The sequence below is a fragment of the Lycorma delicatula genome, chromosome 1 (assembly GCF_047948215.1).
Source record: "Lycorma delicatula isolate Av1 chromosome 1, ASM4794821v1, whole genome shotgun sequence".
Taxonomy (NCBI): domain Eukaryota; kingdom Metazoa; phylum Arthropoda; class Insecta; order Hemiptera; family Fulgoridae; genus Lycorma; species Lycorma delicatula.
In genome coordinates, this window is record NC_134455.1 from 225,765,338 (window position 1) to 225,785,530 (window position 20,193).

Consider the following 20,193-nt stretch of genomic DNA (forward strand, 5'->3'; position numbering starts at 1 on the left):
TTTTCATTTCAAATGGAGCAATAGATAAAAAAATGATTATAAACATGAAAAATTGAATCAAGTGATAAAAATAGGCAAAAGCCTAAAATCATTGATCCAATCAATCAAAAAATTGCAAAAATAATCAAATTTTTACAAAATTGCAATGTATAATGTAATCTCCTTTGATGAACTTCTGTAATTGAGTTCTGAAGAACACAAATCTATGAGTTAACTGATACACAAGAGGTATTTCACAGAAATGAATTTGTTACATAAGAGATTAAAATACACCTCAATTGATAGGTAGTAAATATAGATGTAGTAGATGGAGGAATTAGCGAGGTTCAGTGGAAAGAGGCAAACATCTTTTGCTCAGGTGATTTTAGAATAATTAACTCAGTGTCAAATAAAGGGCAGGCAGGAGTAGACTTCATAATGAACAAGGATATAGAGAAGAGAGTAGAATATTTCAAAAAGCTTAGCAATAAAATCATTGTAATAAGGATAAAATCAAAACCTAAGCCGACAATGATTGTTTACATCTATATGCTTACAACTGTCCATGATGATGATGAGGTATAGTGTGTATATGAAGTAATTGACAAAGCAATGAAAGATAAAACGGGATGAAAATTTAATAATAGCTCGAGATTGGAATGCAAGCATCGGAAAAGATAAGGAAGGAAATATTGAGGATAAATACATGCTGGGCAAAAGGAATGAAAGAGGGGACCAACTTATTGAGTTATACACGAAGTATAATTTAGTTGTTGCCAACATCCATAATTTAAAAATTATAATGGAAGAATATACACATTGAAAATGCCAGGTGATAATGTAAGGTATCAGATTAAATTATATCATGGTTAAGCAAAGATTTAGAAATCAACTCACCAACTGCAAAGCAAATTTAAGAGCAGACATTAATAGTGACCAAAATTTAGTGATAATGAAATGTACAGTGCGTTTAAAAACCTGAAAAAAAGGTGTCATATGAATCAGAGGAATTTAGATAAACTTGAGGAAGAGGTGGTAAAGAAGATTTTTGAGGAGGACAACGCAAGAGGTATGAGTAAAAAAGCTAATTTTAAGTGGATTAAAGAAAAGTATTCAGAAGTGGAAAGAGAAATAATCATTGGTAAAATAAACAGAGCATACAAGAAAGTTAAGGAGAATTTTGTGGTACACAAGTTAAAATCTAATAATGTGTTAATTAAAGATGGTACACCGATTTATAATACAAAAGAAAAGGTCAATAGGTGGATGTTATATATTGAAGAGTTATATGGAAGAAATTAATTAGAATCTGGTGTTATAGAGGAAGAAGAGAAAGTCGAAGAGGATGAAAAGTGAGACACAATACTGAGATCTGAATTTGATACAGCATTAAAGGATTTGAATGGCAGAAGGACTCATGGGGTATATGGGACACCTGCAGAATTACTGCACAATGCAGGTGAGGAAACAGTAGATATATTTTACAAACTGGTGTGTAATATTTACGAAAAAGAGGAAGTTCCATCAAACTTCAAAAAGATGTTATTGTCATGATACCAAAGAAACCAGGAGCAGATAAATGTGAAGAATACAGCATAATACATACATAATTAGCTTAACTACTTGTGCATCAAAAATTTTAACTAGAATTCTGTACAGAAGAATTGAGAGGAGAGTGGAAGAAGTGTTGAGAAAAGATCAATTGATTTCAGGAAAAGTATAGGGACAAGGGAAGCAATTTTAGCGCTAAGATTAGTAGAAGGAAGATTAAAGAAAACAAACTAACATAAATGTCATTTATAGACTTAGAAAAGGCATTTGATAATGTAGACTGGAATACAATTTTGAGCATTTTAAAAACTTTAGGGTTCATAGAGATAGAAGAACAGTTTCTAACATTTACAGGAACCAAACTGCAATAGTAATAATCAAAGAGTTTAAGAAAGAAGCCATAATAAAAAAAGAAGTCTGACAAGGATGTTCCTTATCCCCGTTACTTTTATATCTTTACATAGAACTAGCAGTTAATGATGTTAAAGAACAATTCATCCGGAATAACAGTGCAAGGTGAAAAGATAAAGATGTTACAACTTGCTGATGATACAGTAATTCTAGCTGATATTAAAAAAGATTTAGAAGAAACAATGAATGGCATGGATGAAGTTCTACACAAGACCTACCACACGAAAATAAACAAGAACAAAACAAAAGTAATGAAATGTAGTAGAAATAATGTAAATGGGCCAATGAATATAAAAATAAAAAGAGAAATGATTATGGAGGTACAAGAATTTTGTTATTTGGGAAGTAGAATTACTAAAGATGGACAAAGCAGAGCAATATAAAATGCCGAATAGCGCAGGAAAAAACGAGCTTTCAGTCTGAAATCTGCTTACATCAAAAATTAATTTAAATGTCAGGAAAACATTTTTGAAAGTATATGCTTGGATCGTAGTTTTACATGTAAGTTTTTTAAATGTTAGATGCTGCTAATTTTATAAGGTTGTTTTACAATAATGAACTTTTACTTTTATTCTTTCAAAGACTTTCAGTCCCAAAAGTTTGCATACATTTTTGAAACATTAGTTGTTAAACAAGCATATTAATATAAAATTCCTGTTTAAACTGAAAATAAAAATTCTATAATTACACAGAATAAGAAACTACAGTTTCCTGTTATATTATTGACATATTCTTATACCTGGATATTTCTTTCAATTCCTGAAGCTGCTGCAGGATTGGAGCTACTGAAGCCATAACCTGACCATGTTGATACTGGAATACGAATATCATTTGGGCTTGGTTCATTAAGACGTGCTAAGTAAAATAAAACAAATTCAAAGTTACAAAATAATTTAAACTGCCCAGCAAACATCAAGAAAATTGATTAGTTTACAGTTTTTAATATATTTGATCCATAGGATCTCTTTTTCTCTCAATTAAGCCATTAAGAGGCTACAATAAATCAACATTTGAAAGTTCACTTTTTCACTTTCCTCTTGGATGTTTTTCCTTTTCTTTCAGCCTAAAACTTCATGTTTTTAAAGAACTGTTGCTTGCATTCCTCACTCCATTTGAGTTTTACATTACTACTTTTCTCTTTCTCTGGTAAATTTTCATATTCTTTAACCATAACTTTAAATTTATTTCTATAAGGATTTATTAACTTTTTTTTAGAGGACTGTAATTATAATAAATAGATATAATTTGTAATAGTTTATTACCTTGCATAGCATGAAGTTTTAGTTGCTGATATTCCATTACAGACCTCCTTCCAAATCCAGGAGCACGCCAGTCTACAAAATAATTTTTCCAATCACCACAAAACATGTACAATTCATCATCCAAAATGAGATTTATCCTATTCATTCTCATTAGTTCTTTCCTAATCTTTCTATTATAGAATTATTACTTTTTAAAGAAGGAAAATGTCTTATTAAGGGAATATTTTGGTTGCCTAACTTCAGTACACTTTTACATAATAACTTTTTTAAGTTATTGAAATTTCGGACTAATTTAATTAAATTCTGAAAAGAATGCTAGTTTAGGAAATTAGAATATTGTTACAAGAATAAAAATACATTGTTTAAAAATAAAAACACTTAATTCTTATATTTTCATCAGCCTTCAGGCTAGTATACTTATTAATGACACCAGCATACTGTTTGTTCAGAAACAACAGCAGCACTTCTATTAAGTTGAGTCAGTGTTACATAGTCATAGAGTCCTTAATTGTTTATCAACAACCACGTTATGCGTTAATCATTATTAATCACCTCAAACCACTAAAATTATTGCTATAAACAATGTTTTTATTTGTTATGTAAATTTGAAACTTTTTATTGGTACGTTATATATTTAATTGAACTGATGAAAAAACTAACTTATAAATAGCTCATTATTTCATAATAATATTTATTGCATGAATAAACATATTGTTATAAAATAATATATATTTACTACTGTATGAAGACAATAGGTAAAGCATAGTTCTAGTTTATTTTATGTTTTTTTTATTTTTATTTATCATTGTCAGATCAATTATTTCTTCTACACAGGAGATAGCTGAAACTAAGTTTGTAATTACTATTGCTTCTCAAAATGATATTTGTCCGTATAATAATACATAACCTACAAATGCTGTTGCTATTAGTATTATTATGATTATTTAACCTGATATTCATGTTTTTTTTTGTTTATATGATAAATAAATCATATGAAATCATTTGAATAAATGATATTAAATGTAATATTTCTAGAAATAAAATTAAAAAACTAATAAATATTCTTAAATTAGAATAAGTATTTAAAGACATCACATTTATACTCTCAGAGACAATTATTGAGTTAGGCAGGATTTAGATGATTTATGCTTTCTCAGTAATAATCCCTCCACAGTTTTATCATCCTTTGGCATGTGTGTAACACTGAAATCTTTCTGTAGGCTCTACAAAACTGAAATCGTTGACGATAATTTGATTGTCTCAGAATTTACCTTAATAAAAGGAAAAGGCTTACCATCAAATGTTTCAAGGATCAAAATGTTTGTTATGCATTATTTATGTAGATTCTCCTTACAGAATGCTACAAATTACTTCTACTTTGAGAAAAAAGTAAGATCCATCAGTTCTTACACCTATCTATCCTAGTCCTATCTTAGAACTGCTAGACCTCCTTAATGTAAAATCACCAGATGACATTTCCAATATTGCTACATACAGTTTGCTTGATGTCCTGTGCTAGCTCCTGCAATCCAGAATTTCAGAGATGCAAATTACCAATATATTAATTAATACATCATTTGGAGCAACATCATTAAATCCTTTGAATATTCTATCTTTGTCAGCAAACTAACAATATATCATAAAGTATTGTATGACACTGCCTTAGAAACAATATAATTTGCCTATTTTTTACTAATCCATCTAATAAATTTGGCATTGAATGTTTATTAAAACTGTGTAAAAAATTATTCAACAATGTAATATTCCTAAATCACAAAGTAAAAAAGCCAGCATGAAGTTGCTTAAAGCTATAAAAAGAAGCTCTTGTAAGACTACTCCAGAGCCAAGTTACTAGGGATTTTTGAGATTCTAAAACAAACAATGCTTCTTTTGTTCATAAAAAAAAATTGTATAAATAAATTCCTGTTATTTGAACAGAAATCCCAGTATTGCACCAATACAATTTGTAGGTCTCTATTTTAATGATATGGGTTAAATATTTACAAGAACTAAAAAAAAAAACCATCAAAGAAACATTTTGACATTTTCAATGTTTTTAAAAATTGAAAAATCATTGTTTTAAAATTATAGATATACAACTTGTAGTTATTAACATCTATTGTGGTGCAGGTTGAACTTATATGCTTAAATTTTTCAGTCACTTGGGTTACATTATCAGCAGCTCTTAGGATGCTGCATCCATACAACTTGTAGTTATTAACATCTATTGTGGTGCAGGTTGAACTTATATGCTTAAATTTTTCAGTCACTTGGATTACATTATCAGCAGCTCTTAGGATGCTGCATCCCTATATAACAACTTTCTTCAGTACGTTCTTACCCAGTATCTCAACTTTTAGTTAATAGCTAAGTCAATGACAGGATCAACTATTTATGATTTACAATACCTTATTAAAGAACAACCTCAGCATTCTTTAAACATGATATTGTTTACTGCTGCAATTTTTTTTTTAATTTGGTTAACATAAACCAAAGTAATATAATGTAACTAAAAATTAAGTCAAAAGAAACAGTCATCAGGCGAATTAAAGCTAAAGCAAAAACTAGGTATGCTGCACATAAAGAATTTGTTATAATGCAAATTTTTACAAATGTAAAAATTTGATTACAAGATTTATTTATCATTAATAGTTTAATGAAAATTATGGGTGCACTTGCATTACTTAAAACAAGACAGATTAATTTCCAGAGGTTATTAAATTGAGTGTGAGTTTAATCCAAGTTCCATAAAACAAAAATGTATTGTTATTACCAAAAGATGATGCTATGATTTAAAAAATTTTTAACAACTAAATTCTCTCAACAAAGACTATCATCAGTAATTTTATCACAGCCAGTTCTTAAGTATGTCAGTAAAAACTATAAAATGAAAAACAAAGTCACATCTTATTGCCTGTTTCTAAGAAAATTTGTTGGAACCTAATATGAAAATGAAATCTAGATAATTAGAAATAATAAAGAAATGAAAAAACTGTACCTTTATCTACTGATGGTTGTTAAAACTAGACTGTTATCATTCTTTGGACACAGGAAAAAACCACATGTTGTCTTTGAGCACACAAAAATTAAAAAAAGAGGACCTATGAGAATTTCCGTGAAAATTGGAAAATCCTGTGTTGAAAAGATCATTATAGTAAATAGGAATCTGCAACCAATATAACCAAATATTAATGTTTAGAGCTACAATCGACCAATTTTAGGTGGCCTAACATGAGAGATCAATCACTCCTGAAAACAGCATAATCATTTATCAATAATGACATACAAGGATAAAGTGGTTGTAAAACCTCTTGACATTTTCAATGAGATGAATATATCTATATTGGTATATTGTATGCCAAGTTTGTTGAAATACTGTAATATCCAACTCTACAAATGAAACCTTGGCTTATTCATTTTAGGGATTGAACATTAGAAAAAACATTTCTGATTAGTACTGCTTGTAACTCAGGTACTGTAAATGTAAGGCAACCACAAGAAAAATAAAAATATACAGCATAAAGCAACAAATAAACCTATCACTACGTGTAGAAGTAATGCATTATATTCCCTATCTCCCACTCACTACTGAAAAATGGTGAATTTATACTGGTTACTGCAGCCAACACCTCTTGAAGTTTGAGCACTGTCAAGTAACTAATTATAAATATATACAGGTACTCATAATATGTACAGGTACATATGTACATATGTAAATATGTACAGGTATTCATTTAATGTATAATTCATGAGTGCTTTGTCTGAACTGTTTTAACCATATTTTATCAAAAGGCTATTTCATACTGGTCTGTAATGATGCTATGAAATACCTCTTTAAACTACACCACTAGCAAAGCTTAACGGAGAAAATTGATCTTAGAGATTGTCAATCAGTAACGTGTTTTTTAATGATTCATTATATATTGTGAATGTCTCCAGGTATGTAGAAAACCTTTTTATATTTGGAGCCCAATTACAGCATTATCCCTCATTCATGGAATGAATTTACTGTAGTTTATTATCTCTCTGGTTCACCTGTCCAGGATATATTATTAAAAACACAATATAACAGCACTAGGATGACATGTAATTAGAATTTAACAACGGAATATTGGCTTGAAGATAATATCAAGCAATCAAAATATAATTAACTAATTTGGCTAGGCATCAAGCCACCTTCTCCATTAAAAAGCATCCTCTGGGCCACTTCAACACCCTGTATTACAGGTATAGTGAAAAGTTAAGCAATTGCATTTTCTTTCCAATCACAAAAAATGAAATCACAGGTTCTATTGTATATCTTCTGAAAATAAAACAAACTACCAAAAATATTTAAAAAAAACACTGCCAGACCTGAAAAGTGTGTATATGATACATGAAATCAATATTATTGTATGAAATAGGAATTATTAATATAATTTTAATAATTTTAGCCATTACCAATATTTAAGTCACTGACGACATGAGGAAGATTTCCACAGTATGAATTTTTGACTGAATTTGGACTTAGTTGTGGTGAACTATTTTTACTGCTAAGAGATGTGTTTGCAGTTGCACCTACAATAAAAATGAATATCAGGAACAATCATAAACTATTCTTAACAACAAAGCTTTGCATCTTGATTAAGCCAGTTAACTCAAACTCTTATAACCAGATAGTTCCACAACTTCTGGAATTTTGAAGATATAGCATCCAGGAAATAGAAAAGTAAATTAAAGATAAAATAATATTAAATTAAACTATTACATTTTATAATCCAACTCCTTCAGATTGCTGAAGTTAAACACAAACTTATTAGATAAGTTTTGCTGCTTATTATTGACATTTATTAGTACTTAGTTACCCACAGAAAGTGATATCAATAAAAATCTATGTTATTTTAAAAGTAAAATCATTCATACTGCAAAACAATTTTAATTTGAGCAAAAGTATATAATCAAAAAATTTCATACCGTTGTTATTAAAACACAAATACAAATTTATAATTGCATTTTTACAAAATAAAATAATAGTAATTGTAAAAAATTCACCAAGAATCTAGAAGGCATTTCTTTGATTATGTCAGTCGATTCTGTTTGTAGAATCAGTTTCTTATTATACATGATTGTAATGGAAATATACTCGTAAGAGTTAAATATTCTTGCAGAAACTTCAGAATTTCACCTTTATGATATCTGGGTAAGATAATGTTTTCATTTATTATATTTTTCACTATGACACAAGTTTCCATGAGACTGACCTAAACATTCACTTTTTAAGATATTTTTTAAACATAAGAAAACAAAAATTGTGTCATTTTAACTTTTTTTTAAATATTTTAATAGCTTGAAAATATTCTGTCAAATATAAGAGGATTTATTATTAGTAGACAAGTAAAGAATTCATTAGATACCAAAATCTGTCTTATAATGGAAAAAAAATTACTTAATTGATTTTCTGAAACCTTATTTATATAATCCTATTTCTGCACACCTAATTAATCAATTATCCAATTGACATTGACATGTTTAGATAAAATTTCAATCTCAAGATTGACATTTTTGGTGTATATATATATATATATATATATACACACCAAGTAATAACAGTATTTCTTTTCATGTAACAGAGTTCAGAAATCATGAATCAACAATGAAAAAATTTATGTTGCAAAAAAAATAAACATGTGTAGATTTCTTTGAAGTCATATATAATATGACTATTATGATTTATGCAATTACTCAACAGTAGCCTAATTTTTTTTTATTTTTAAGAACAGCTACTTGCATAAGCTGATGAACGCTATAAGATAAGGTATTAATGCATTTCTCTCCCGTAAATGTATCTATATTTCCTGATGATCAATCATTGATTATTACATTGACAAACAAAAAGAGTATGATAAAGTAAAGAAAAACTATTAAAACGTCTAATTTCTTACTAGAAATATCTGGTAGTGAATGTGAAAGATGACCTAGATATCCATCTCGTGGAATTTGTAGTATATGAGGGTTTTGTGCTGATAGTAGATTGTTTAACTGAATCATTGGCTGACAATTTTGATTTCCCATTGAGGTCTGGTTTGATTTTGTTTTAACTGCAACATAGATAACATTATTATGCAACGGATTACCATACAGAATAGCAAAAGTGATGTTTCAGAGTACTCCATCTTTTAAAATTCTTATGTAAATCTGCATAAGACATAATAACAAGTTTTTTTTTCATTTTTCTGATAAGGTGAGGGAATTATAATTCTAACGACAGTTTTTGTTTTAAATGAAAATTCTTTTTTAGACTAACAATTATGTAGCTAGAGTATGTTTTAAGTAAGCCTCTGATAAAATGCAAATGAATTGTTCATGAATTCATACTACAACTGGGCGTACAAAAAATTCATAACTTTTTAGTGGCTGGCATTTACTGATTCATGGAATTTTTTTCTTTAAACAAGACTGGGAATTTAATTTATTAAAGTAAAATTTTGCATGAAAGTTCAAAATTAGTATAAGCAAGTGCTTCAGCAAGTACAAATTTTTATAAATACATAAAGTAATTTTTTGTGCCTTATTTCAGTATTTGACTACTAGAATTACCAAATATATTACCATAGTTAAGTGGAGTAGGAAGGACCTACACTTCCCATGTTAAATTAAGCAAATTTAGGTACATATTTCTCAAACCCACCGGGTTGGTCTAGTGGTTAACGCGTCTTCCCAAATCAGCTGATTTGGAAGTCGAGAGTTACAGCGTTCAAGTCCTAGTAAAGCCAGTTATTTTAGATTGTGGATACCGGTGTTCTTTGGTGGTTGGGTTTCAATTAACCACACATCTCAGGAATGGTCGAACTGAGAATGTACAAAGACTACACTTCATTTACACTCATACATATCATCCTCATTCATCCTCTGAAGAATTATCTAAACGGTAGTTACCGGAGGCTAAACAGGAAAAAGAAAAAAAGAAAGAAAGGTACATATTTCTCAGAAACCATTAAAGCTGAGATCCTGAAATTTTGCCAAGCCTTTATATGTACAATTATGAGCCACTGGTCATAAAATCAATAAAATGTATTACAAATTTCTTTTTCTGGAATTTTTTTAGTAAAGTACTTAAAAAATCTTAATTTTTCAATCTTTATCAATTATAAAACCTGTGGTACCAAAGCTACAAATATAATTTTACTACTACAGGAGAAGAGAGAAACTAATGTACCCTAAAAATTTCAGCTCTCTGTTATAATAGTTTTAGAGAAAAGTGTGTGTACCTTTGTCTAAAAAAATTGATTTTTCAGGAAACAAGCAATCAAGTTCACAAAATATATTTTAAGAGTAACTAACATTTTTAAAACCTCCCTGTATCAAACACTGGATCCCCTACTGCTTCATACTCGTCTTCTATTGCTTTTCTTTTCAATCTTCTTGCTGTCCAAGCTTCTTTGGTTATATTTTGTACTGCTTTATCTGATTTTCTCCAACACACTCAGTCAATTTCTTGTAGCACAAGAACTGACTTTTCTGCAATTTGGGTTGTAATCTTTCGTAAATGTCTAATTTTGAAGTTAAACCATCATTGAAAGAGAGCACTGAATCATACAAACATAATTTTAGAGTATTCAGTCTCACAAAAACATTGTTTGAAATTTTTGACCACACCACACTGTTAAAACTTTCATTCGTAATTTGTATGTGTCCATATCAGCACTTTTTAAAAAAAAACAGAGTCTCATTTAGTGCAGGTTTTTATTTACAGCTTCCTGAATGGCTAGTTTCATAGATTCTTCAGCACAATCTTGTGTGATATTAGTCTCAGCTAATATCTTAAACATTTCAAATTTTTGAAGTGGAGACTAAGTCTATCAGTATAAAAAAACATTTGCCACACTCAAACCTTTGCCAATAGACCTCATTAAACGAACAATTTTAATATTTATATCATACTTTTTTGTGTTACATAAAGTAGAATGGTAAAATTCAACAGATTCAAAACAAATATTACACTTCAATTCAGCTTTCACTACCAATCCTTACTTGCCTTCTTCCAAAGTATACAGTCTTTATTAATACAATACAGTCTTCATTATTGCAAAACATACATTTTATAAATTTTTGGATCATATCACTAAGTAAACTTATATAAAATAAGCAATTCCCTGTACTGAGGTATCATAATTATCATACTTGCTAAAAGAAAGTTTTTTGATGAACTGCTTACTTTTCCGGCAAACTGGATTTTGCCGGCGTGGTTAGGAGAGCAGGTGTGATTGCAGGCACAGAAACAGAATTTGTATGTTTATTACCACGAAACTTTATTTTTATTTGACATGATAATTTTGCCCTATGCATTTTGTCAGCACAATCACTGCACAAATTATAAATCTAACAAAAACAACACTCACAAAATAAAATCAGCACTCATAACAAACTTACCTTTGTAAACTATGTTTCTGTTTAAAAACAATTGAAAGTAACATAACTTTATACTATAAAAACAGGGATGTGTTCTAGTAAACAAACAATGAGATACGCTCTTGTATACAAAGTAACCAAAAAAAAATGATTTATTTATGCAAAAATTTCTTCACGAAAAATCAGTCAAATTTTTTCTGTCAATAGTTCACAAAAAAGGCTTTTAATAACATTAATTTGTAACAAACAAGCAAAATAATTATATATAATTAATCAAAAATAAACTGAGAACATCATGGTGCGAAAATGAAAAAAATTGATTTTTTTCAACTTTTGCCCTGTTGTGCTCCCCTTAAATACATTAGTCTCGTCCTACTTAAAAACTTAATAAAGTACAATTACATAAAGTACAATGGAAACTCGGTGTTAGTATCTGGGTAAAAAAAATTATTTACATTTCTTTTAAATTTATTATAATAATCTTATATTTTATCATTGGGTGTAAATTTCAAGAAACTTTCAAAAGTATCAATACTGTTCACATGATTTATAAAATAATCTCAAATGACAAATAAATGCATAGACTGGTGTGACAGAAATAAAAATAGATTACTATAATAAAAATCATAAATCAATCTTAAACTCTGGAACACGCTTCAATAAAGTAGTTTTTGATCCAGTTTCATGCCCAGTGATACTGCAGATGACAATGTTGAGTGGTCATCTTGAAGTGGTTAGGAGCACTTGATCAAAGTACATTTTATCTGTATTATGTTTGTTTCTTTAATTTGTTCTCTATCTCCTTTAATATGTTTATAGACATTGTATTGTTTGAGTGCAGTGAAGCTATGCCTGAGTGCCTGAGTTGTACAATACATTAATTTTGTTGTATTGTTTACACATTAATGATTTTGTCTTATTTGATTGTGTTAAAGTAACAATTTTCATGTATTGTACGCACATTAATGTACTGTTGTGCTGAATTTACATTACATTACAGCTTTTAGTTTAGATGAATTTAGAATTTACATAACTCTTAGTATGATTTTACTTTCATACAAAGAGTAAAATCTTTATATGCAAGTCTTACACAATGAGATGATTGCAAAAGTTAATTTATTCTGATGTGTTATTTGAATATATTCACCATCATAATTTTAGTCAAAATCAATTATCTACATCTATTACTTTTCACTTTGTGCAGCTATTAGCATTCACTGGCTGTACTTCTGTTACATTATTTTCTAGAATGGAGCAATAACTTGAAGCACAAAATTGTTACAATTCTTTGGATGCATAATTTATTTAAGAAGAATTGCTTATTTTTATTGTAGATGAATGTACAATAAAATCACAGGAATCATTCTTAATTTCCTAAAATTTGGTCTCGCATATAACTATTACTTATGATCATATTTATATAGCTTAGATAATAGAGCAAGATTTTCATCATTATTGTCTTTTCAATGAAACTATCAGATTCCTGTTGCAAAATAACATAAGATTTAATCAACATGAAATGTGATTACTTTTGAAAACACAAAATGTAATTACAAATGTTAAAGAAAATGTTGCTCTAAATATTTAGGAAAATATTCCTATTCTGCATTTTCATAAGTTTTGTTCATTTCCTTATCAGCCTCTTTGGTATGTTATCAAACACATTTATGTTGTTTGATTGTTCATTTAATACACAGATTTTGTCAAATTTAGCATAATTATAAAATGTTATATTGTTTTACTGGGATGAATTTAAGTTAAAAGCCATAAACTCAGTCAAACAACATAAATTTTCCAACGCTTTAAATGTAACAAAAACATTAAATAAACACAGACCATATACATTAATTTACCAATATAAAATTGATTATTTACACAAAAGGGGCCATTTACAACAATACCAATAATGAAGGAACTGAATAAAAGCTGCAAAAATATCTTCTGAAACCAAATTATCCCATCATCAGAAAGTACATTATTTTATTACTTTTATTTATTTTTTTTTTTGAAAACATCTGGAAGACTATGTGTGCAAACTTATTACATTTTGTGAAATATAGTAATTAATACTGTATGTTTTAATAATTACATCATGTACAATATAAAGCAAAACATTAAATACAGACTCTTGTTATTTATTCTTTCTAGCACCTAATGAAATGCCTTAATTATTTTTGTTTTCCACAATTTCACTTTCACCCAATCTTTAGTTCAGATTTACACAATATATATTAATAAAAAAATAACTTTTTCAAATCAGACCTGAATCATTGAATAATGATACAATGCTTGGCATGTTGTAAGTGGATGGTATATCAGCAGTTACTCTAGAGATACTAGATCCTTTCAGCTGTCTGTATGCTTCATAAATATTACCTTTAAAAGAAAAAAAAAATTAAATATCATATATTCTGTTTATAATAATCACAAGAACAAGTGAGTTATATTATTCTTTAATAGATAATTTAAAAAGTGTTAATAATGTAAAATGTTTGGTATCATAAATCTCTAGTTTAGATATCTCACACAATACCTACCTTTTAAGATACATCATATTAGCTGTAGAAAATACATTTCTTTGTTTTACAGTGTTAATAAAAAGGGAAGTAAAGTAAGTTGATATAATTAAGAATATCCCTCCATCAGCCTTTTCAATAAAATATCTGGACAAACAGATAGGAAATATTTTACTTCTGATTTAAACATAGTAGTAAATACACTGCTTCTTTATTAAATGAAGTCTGCACCACCAATATTTTGTTAAAGTGGAATTAAAGTTTTCAGAAAATTGAAAATTAAATAAGGCAGCATATAATTACAAATTATAAACTAATGTAACTGAATAATTACACAAGAATCAGTTAAATATAATTGTTTGCATTACCAACATGATTAGATTTTTGCAAACTTGCCCAAGTGGACGTGGCTCTAGGTCATTCTCCAAGAGCATAACCAGGGCTACATTGATCACAATAAAAATTTACTAGCTTTTCTTTATCCAGTCTTATCCAACTGAATGAATCATCTGTTAATATTAAAAGACACAAATTTTATTTCCCATTTCTTTTTTTAATAATAATATATTAATATATATTATTAATAACAGTAACATTCCGTAGTATAAGATTACATCATAATATTATATTATTATAAAAGAGCAATGTATTCTCACAGAATAATGGCTTTAGTCTTCAGCCACCTAGACCAGCAGTATACCAGGACCCACATAAGATCAGGATACACTAGGTTTTGCATGTTTATTTATAAAACCGTATCAATCATTAACCATTTGACACTCTCATAAAACTGAAAGAGCTGTGGGTAAATGTCTTTTGTAGCCCTCATTCAAGTTCTGCTTCCTTATATTTAATAAACAAAATCTAGAAAGGAATTTGAGGATAATATAAAATATTTATGTTAATGTAATTTTGTTCCATCACAAAGAGAATTTGTTTGATTTTTTATAAACATCAATGTTTGTTTTGCTTGAATATTTATGCATCACATTATTTAATCCATATCTCAGAGATTATCTAAATGATTATCAGTTGGCAGATCTGTTGAGAATTCATTAAAAATAAAAATGTTATTGATGAATTTTCACATGTGCTATTGATGAATTTTCACATGTGATCAGCAGATTGTGAGATCATAGTGAAGATGCATGAATGTTTTGGCTTGACCTTTGCTACAAGATTTGCAAAGAAAACTGTGTTTGAATACGCTTGCAGGAGACTGAATAAGAGAGTATGTTTGATAGTAGAGAAATATTCAGAATTTGATTAATTTCATAAATCAAAATACTATGAATTCTAAAGAGCACTGTTTTTTTATGATTATATTGCTAACTGGAATAGTTATTTTATGGTAAAATGTTTACAAAATGGAAAATAAATTTATGTGGGATGTAAATTACACTTTCTATAAACTGATTTCTTGTTAATTTCAGGTGTTTATTAGAATTCCACTTGCATAAATTACATAAACATTTTATTTTGTAGTAAAAATCTTAAATTGAAAAAACATCAAGAAACAAGGTAAAAGAAACTAACAAAATAGTTTATCATTGAACACTTTTTATGTTTTCTAATTAGCATCTATATTACTTTTTCAAGACTAGATGCTTTCATATTTACCATATTTTCTCACTAGTATTCCTTTCTATTCCTTTAATGATAGCTGTAACAGCATTGTAGCATGACTTTTGCCTTACTGTAATTGAAATATCAAATTTGTATGGCAATATACTGATCTGGTCTGCATCTGCAAATTTACCTTTGCAAATTTATCTTTGTTACCTTAAGCAAGAAATATTCTTATCTTACCAGTTAAGAATGTATCTTAACTGATACGTGTTGTTATGGTAAATGGGCTAGCTACAGTAGATGTGTTTGGAGTACAGATAGAGTAATCTTCAAATGCTTCTCTCTTTGAACTCATTGATAAATATGAGCTCATCAAAATAATACAAACTCTTTTGCAAATATCAAGGTCTCATAATTTCAACAAGAAATTTTGAATTAGCTGATTTCAAAAATGGAGAGTCTAAATTTGTCTAGTGCTGTGTTATCTGCACATTTCAGAAGTCATTTGATTAGTTGTCATTAATCTTTCACTTCTCAACTCTAAATAACCTAAGAAAGTTTTCAAACATTTTTAATTTATAGACTCCAATTAAATTAAATCTTTCACAATTCCTTCATAACTTTTTAAGTACTTTCTGTCAAAGCAATATTTATTACCATAACTGTTAAACAATACTGACAATATTGCTTAAAGTTAACCCCCAAAATTTCAATAGCTAAATACAAAAGTTTTCATTTTTTTCTAAGCTTTTTAATAAGGTTTTAGAAAATATGTATCTTTAAAAACAATAAATTAAAAAATACATTATTTTAATTATTTAAATGTTACAAATGGAAGTGGAATTAATAAACATATTTTCTTACTAGCATTCCTTTCTATTCCTTTAATGATAGCTGTAACAGCATTGTAGCGTGGCTTTTGCCTTACTATAATTGAAACATCAAGTTTGTGTGACAACATATTGATTTGGTCCGCATCTGCAAATTTACCTTCTCCCAGTTCAAATATTAATACTAGTGGTAAAGATCCCTGTAAAAAAATTTAATTAATTATTTAAAATATTTGTTTATGCTATAAAAGATTTTTATGGATTTTAGAAGAGAAAAAGATATTGTTAAAACAAAATCAGAAATGTGAAAAAATATAAGTTTTTAATGATGTTTTTTTATGTTATTTATTTTCATTTTGTTTCACATTTTTATTTTATACTTGTTCTTTTTTATTGACAGATTATTTGTTATATTTTGCTCCTCATTTAATAATTAGGTATTAGTTATTCAATTAAATACTATATGAATCATGCTGAAAAGTGTTAAATTTTTGTTTTTATGGTTGAAAAGATGTAGTAGCAGAATCTCTTTAATTATGTGACTAGTAACAAACTTAACTGAAGAGTTGAAACTAATAAACCCCACAGAAATGTAACAAACACACTGTTATTAATAACATAAAGAATTTAATTAAGTTTACTAGGAAACAAGTGAAATTTTGTCTTCTATATTTCACAATACCACAGTGGATAAATGTCCTTTCCAGCCCTAATTCAAGTTCTGCTTCCTTATATTTAATAAACAAAATCTAGAAAGGAATGTGAGGAAAATATAAAATATTTATATTAATGTAATTTTGTTCCTTCACAAAGAGAATTTGTTTGATCTGTTATAAATAGCAATTGTTTGGTTTGCTAATACTCCATTGAGAATAATCTCAAAATATCAAACATATTTAAAAATAGTCAGTAACTACTATGATACTACACATCCCTGAAAAGATCAAGAAAAAAATACAAAGAAAATAACAAAAAAGTAAAAAGTGAATAGAATTAATGAAGAAATATAAGCTTAAAAATAAAAAAAGATGTTATTGTGATAGCTAATAGAGACTAATATGTTAAGAAATGCAAAAATATTATGAAAAAGTATAAATTATGCCTTAATGCTGCAAAAAATAAAAATATGGCTGTAGAAGATTTAAAGAAGTCAACAAAATTAATTGATAGAGTTTGTGTTTTGAACATTGAAAGAGAAACCAGTACAAAATCATAAAAAGAGATAAATATATAAATATAAAACCAGAGAAAAAAATTTGTAGCCTGCTTGAATTGAGATGTATACTACACTGTCTACATAGTACTTACAAGAAAAAGCAGTTTACGTAACTAAAAATAATATTAATAACACTACTGCAATCCTTGTTTGAAATATTCTCAATGAAATTATAAAATTGTTTCTTTTCTCTTAGGGAAATCAGTGAAAATTTCTAAAATTATATAAATAGGTATAGTAGATGGCCTCTGTATTAGTAATGACAAGTAGTAATTTTTTTTATAATGACACTGGACATGCTAATTAGAAGGTGAAATGGATTTAATAATAAGTGAAAATCAGCCAGAAATTGAACTAGAGCCAGTGTGGTCAACTATCTACACTGATACTATACTGACTGCCACTATACTTTCTAACTTAATAAATATTTATTTTAGCAAATGAAATTTTATAGCAAACAATATTATCAAAAGTTAGTTGAGTTCAAGAGAAGCATAAGAAACTTGGACAGTAATTTCAGACCGATCAGTAATCATTTATCAAAATTTTCGAAAAGATTATACTTTATAGATAATTATGATAGCTTAATTACTATTTCATTATTCTCATGAATGAGCAAAATGGTTTCAGAAAAATACATTTGCTGAGGGCAGTTGTCTCTTTCATAAAACGTAGCAAAAATGTTAACAACGAAAAAAGAAATAGTCACTGTTATTTGGGTCTTACCAGAGCCACAAGTTATATCCCCAGACCCTGCAGTACAGTACGTTGTGGGCTCAAAGGGTCCAACGATTAGATCACCTTGGAAGATTTTTTACAATACTGCAACTGCATTTTACTAAGTGTGTAAATTTTATTATTATGAGAAAGAATTTAAGAGCAATTGGTGTTACAGATATTATTTAAGTGATTTGAATCTTATTTACATAAGAGTAAATAGTTTGTTCAGATAAAAGTATAAGTTTTGAAAGGTGATATCAGAATACTGATTTCATAATATTCATAAATTGAAGCTGGGTGTCCCAGTTCAACTTTAGAAATCATTTTATTTTTCATTTAAAACAATGAACTGAAGACTAGTTTAATATAGTGTAATGCCATCATGTACGTATATCACTTGTTCAGGTCTATATCTGCCAAAGAAATTTACATTCAGCTTCTGAATATCTAGCTAGAACTATACTTACATTAAATGAAGAAAAGAGAAAAGGCAAGTTGGATCTTTCCATTTATAAACAGCATTTTCTATCAATGGAAATATAAGCATGCCTTTTAATTACAATTCTTAGATAGTGCTTAAAAGTGTATATGTCAACAGCAACTCAAGTTGCTGTTTAATTTTATTTACTTAGTTTTTAATATTTCAATTATATCATTTTTATTTTGGTAGGATGGATTTTTTATATTTATTATATTTTAGTTTCATTATTTTTTTCTTTATTTTACTAACATTTTTAGATTTATTTCAACCAATAGGTTAGCATTTTGTTATAACAATTTAATAGACAAGATCTGATAAGTTATTATTCTGTATTTCAGAATAAATGTAATAAACAAGAACACAAATTAAATGTACAAATAAACAATAATGCACTAAATAAAAATGTTAACTATACATTTTTGGAGTTGCCAACAAAAAAACTGTGAGATTAAGTAACATCTGGGAAATATGCTTTAAGAAAACTTCTAGATTCATCGATAACAAATTAATAATAACTTTATCTCAGGGTCAGTATATATATTCATACGAGTTCTGTAAATAAAGTAATAAGACTGGTTCAAAAAAGCTTTTTATTTACAATCCAATTATACATAAACTCTATCGCCTTCGAAACAGTTCCCTTAGGAAGCCGCTGTAGTGTCAGAAATTTATCTGCAGGAATTTGAGAGTAGAATAGTCTATGGCATAAATCACGTACATAAAATTTTATTATGAATCAGATGTGTGGATAATATTTTAATTATATATGAACCAGTTATAAATAACAAACATGAAATAATTTTAAATAAATTAAATTCGTATCATAAGACATTAAAATTTTCATATGAAATGGAACATTATAGAAAAATAAATTATTTAGATGTAAATATTAAAATAAATAAAAATAATCAAATAATAACTTGAGTATATAAAAACCTTACCTCAAATGAAATCATTATAAACAAGAATTCTAATCATCCTTGATCCCAAAAAAATAATCTTTTTAAAAACATGATAAATATAACAATAAAACACATAAATGATAAACAGGAATTGTATAATGAAATAAATAATGTAAAAAATACAGCTATAAAAAATGTATATCATATGTCATTAATTGATAATATATATAAAAAACATAATCCAAAATTTTTCAATAACACAAACATTGCTACATTAATGCCTATAAATTAAAAATAAAAATAGTGAAAATATTTATATAAAGTACGCTTATACAAATAAAATTATAGAAAACTTGATTGACGCATAT

At 27.8% G+C, this 20,193-nt stretch overlaps 1 protein-coding gene across 1 annotated transcript in view; it reads right to left on the reverse strand.

Annotated features, from left to right (window-relative positions):
- Positions 1–20,193, reverse strand: part of BicC (protein bicaudal C) — a 68,586-nt gene that overhangs the window by 25,296 nt on the left and 23,097 nt on the right. Inside the window, exons 6-11 of the mRNA XM_075373726.1 lie at positions 16,541–16,706; positions 13,854–13,967; positions 9,125–9,280; positions 7,644–7,760; positions 3,204–3,275; positions 2,681–2,796 (exon numbers count right to left, since the gene is read on the reverse strand). Coding sequence (XP_075229841.1) covers positions 2,681–2,796; positions 3,204–3,275; positions 7,644–7,760; positions 9,125–9,280; positions 13,854–13,967; positions 16,541–16,706 — 741 coding nt within the window. The remainder of the gene's footprint in view (positions 1–2,680; positions 2,797–3,203; positions 3,276–7,643; positions 7,761–9,124; positions 9,281–13,853; positions 13,968–16,540; positions 16,707–20,193) is intronic.